The sequence below is a fragment of the Otolemur garnettii genome, unplaced genomic scaffold (assembly GCF_000181295.1).
Source record: "Otolemur garnettii isolate 467f Iridium unplaced genomic scaffold, OtoGar3 scaffold00007, whole genome shotgun sequence".
In the NCBI taxonomy this organism is placed as follows: Eukaryota; Metazoa; Chordata; class Mammalia; order Primates; family Galagidae; genus Otolemur; species Otolemur garnettii.
Window position 1 is genome coordinate 18,900,286 of NW_003852402.1, and position 3,524 is coordinate 18,903,809.

Below are 3,524 nucleotides of genomic sequence, written 5' to 3' on the forward strand. Positions count from 1 at the left end.
AAAAAAAAAAAAAAAAGAAAAAAAGAAATCTGTATAGGGGAAAACTGATACTTATATAAACAGCTCTATTGGCCTCTTTACTGTTACTTTAATATGCTGGACATATTCCCCTCCAAGCCCTCACATCTGCTGTTCCCTTTGCCTGGTAACTCTTTCCACAAAAATTCCCATAGCTACCCAGGTGCAGTGGTTCACATCTGCAATCCTAGCACTCTAGGAGGCTGAGGCAGGTAGACCGATTGAGCTCAGGAGTTGTCAAGACCAGCCTGAGCAAGAGTGAGACCCCGTCTCTAAAAAAGGAGCCAGGCGTTGGGGTGGGCACCTGTAGTCCCAGCTACTCGGGAAGCTGAGGCAAGAGAGTTGCTTGAGTCCAAGAGTTTGAAGTTGCCATGAACTATGACACCATGGTACTCTACCAAGGGTGACAAAGTGAGACTCTGTCTCAGAAAACAAAAACAAACTAACTAGTTCCCTCCCCTTCTTTGCTCAGATAGTACTTTTCTAAATGAGGCCTTCCCTGATCACCCTATCTCAAATTGCAACAACCCTTCCATCCCATCCTCTGTATATGCCTAAGTTGTATCTCTGTTTTATTTTTCCCTATAACATTTACTATGACTTAAAACACTAACTTATTACAGTACTATCTCTCTTCCTCTCCTATCACATACTTCCTTTTGCTCTATTACCAATGTTTAGAATGATACCTAACATATACTAAAAATTCAACAAATAATTGGTGAAGAATGACTGGCTACATAAAATTTTCTCAAATTTTGTCTACATTCCAAATCTGTTAACAGGTCTATGTTGTTTTAAATATGCAAATCTATCAACTATCCATGCATAAGATTATCCCTATTTTAAGATTATATACTTTCTAACTTGTAGGTTATTAAAATATTCGTTTTCCAAATGATGGTCATAATATGTAGTAAATACTCTTTTCTCAGTGACCTTACTTGTCAAAATGAGAAATGGTCAAATCTGACAGTAATTAATATCTTTTAGAAATTTAAGTTTAGAAACTACTGACATATAAGATTAATATATTATGACCAGCCTGGGCAATAAAATAAGACCTATCTCTAACAAAAAAAAAGAAAGAAAAGAAAAGAAAGAAAACATTAAAATAAAATCAGATTGTCATGTCATTTCACTATCCTCAGTCTACCTCACAGCAACCTCAAATTCCTGGGCTGAAGCAATCCTCTTCCTTCAGCCTTCTAAGTAGCTGGAACTACAGGCATCCACTACAGCACCCAGCTAGTTTTTCTATATTCAGCAGAGATGGGAGTCTCACTCTTGCTCAGGCTGGAATTGAACTCCTGAGCTCACACAATCTACCTACCTCAGCCTCCCAGCGTACTTAGGATTACAGGCGTGCCACTATACCCAGTGTTTCAGTGCTTTTAATGTGTGGCTCCAAGACAACTCTTCTTCCAATGCACGACAGAAAAAAAGCAAAGTCGGACACATCTTTTAGAGTCTAGGACTTTAGCTAGGGCTCATAGTAAAAACGAGGTTGGTCATAGCTAATTACACAAGAATCACTTTGGGGAGATTTTTAAAAAGTAGTTTACAGCATCTCAGTGGAGATCAGGAGTATCAGAATTGTTGGGTTTGGAGCACAAGAGGAAGTATTTTTTAAAAAGTCCTCCCAAAAAGGGTGGCGCCTGTGGCTGAGCAGAGTAGGGCACCAGCCCCATATACCGGAGGTGGCAGGTTCAAACCCAGCCACGGCAAAAAACTGCAAAAAAAAAAAAAAGTCCTCCCAAATTGATGCACAGCCTAACTTAAAGAATAATTAATCCACATCAAAATCCAAAATTAGACTTGAAATACTTTGTGATTATATTTAAAGAAATATGTGCCTTCTAGAACTTCTTTTAGGGAACAAGGAAAGTCTCATTACATAAAAATAACTTTAACCGGCTCGGCGCCTATAGCTCAACAGGCTAAGGCGCCAGCCACGTACACCTAAGGTGGCGGGTTCGAATCCCCAGCCCGGACCCGCCAAACAACAATGACGGCTGCAACCAAAAAATAGCCGGGCGTTGTGGCGGGCGCCTGTGGGCCCAGCTACTTGGGAGGCGGAGGCAGGAGACTCGCTTGAGCCCAGGAGTTGGAGGTTGCTGTGAGCTGTAATGCCACGGCACTCTACCCAGGGGGACAGCTGGAGGCTCTGTCTCAAAAAAAAAAAAAAAAAAATAACTTTAACCATAATAGACACAGGTTATCTTAAAACTCCCCATTGAAAATCAAATATGCATGTTCCATGTTCAATTATACACGGCTGCCTTAATTTTCAGTCAACTTATTTCAAATCCAATTGTAATACTTCAACAAGGAAATGCAGAGGCATTTATGAAAATAGTATCTTATCAGAAGAGGGCATATATAGCAAAGAAATCAGGGTGCTTAAGCTTAAGTTTATTTAAAAGGACAACAATGAAAATCAATTTCAAAAAATCAATTTAATTTAAATATAGTTTACTAACCTGTTTGTTGTTCTCTGCCATGGAAAGCTGCAAGGCCAAGAGCATGGAATCTGCACCACATAGAGTAGTTCTCTCAGAGTTGCAAAAAGCATGCCAATTCCTTCTAAACTCTTTAATCATATCCAGGACAGACTTCTGATTAAGCACAGCCATTCTGCTAAAGTAGGACAGAATACAATGTTAAAGTGCCTATTTTAACTGGAAATTAACATTGAACATGTGTAAGCAAGCATAGTTAGAGAAAATTACACAGTGAATAAGAGGTCATTTCATATTTACCAAGATTGCTTTTAATTAAATTTAGAAAAACAGAATAAAACAATTCCTTCCCAACCATATTTTCCTCTCCTTTAGCATTTTTAAGCCAAATCTTTTGAAATAGCATCCAACTTTGAATTCTGAAAATTCACACAAAACAGACATGTAAATTCTGCAAACTTATAATTATGACACAGATGTAGCTAACTAAAGCTATATTTTAAAAATATTTGTTTAGTGGCCGATGGTAATATCCGTGATAGATCGCAAAAAAGAAGAAAACAAAATAGCCAATTTCCTCCTATCCCTACATTACCAGCAAAGACATGGTGAATTTTTCCATGCCTTTGAATATAAGCCAAACTTGAGACTTTATTTGACTAACAGAATGTAGCAAGAATGACATTATGGGAGTTCTAAGCCCAGGCCTTAACAAGCCTATGCAGAAGAGTTAATATAGGAGACCTGACTTCCACCCTTTGTGAAGCTGGAATCTGGGAAGTTAGATTCCCAGAGGATTTCCAATAAGAGTGGCTAACTGTGCTAAACTGCACATACAAATATAATTTATGCTGAACATTTGCTTCCCTTCTATGTCTAGAATTTTGGTACATGCTAGGCAGAGGATGCCTATGTGTTCAGCCCCTGATTGAAATACTGGGCACTGAATCTCTAACAAGCTTCCCTGGTAGATAACATTTCACATGTGTTGTCATAACCTATTACTGGAAGAATTAAATATGTCCTATGTGACTCTAACTAGGC

At 38.6% G+C, this 3,524-nt stretch overlaps 1 protein-coding gene across 1 annotated transcript in view; it reads right to left on the reverse strand.

Moving 5' to 3' along the window:
• Nucleotides 1-3,524, reverse strand: part of PARPBP (PARP1 binding protein) — a 68,807-nt gene that overhangs the window by 61,616 nt on the left and 3,667 nt on the right. The window contains exon 3 of the mRNA XM_003783300.2: nucleotides 2,502-2,658. Within this exon, the coding sequence (XP_003783348.1) occupies nucleotides 2,502-2,654 (153 nt within the window). The 5' untranslated portion in view covers nucleotides 2,655-2,658. The remainder of the gene's footprint in view (nucleotides 1-2,501; nucleotides 2,659-3,524) is intronic.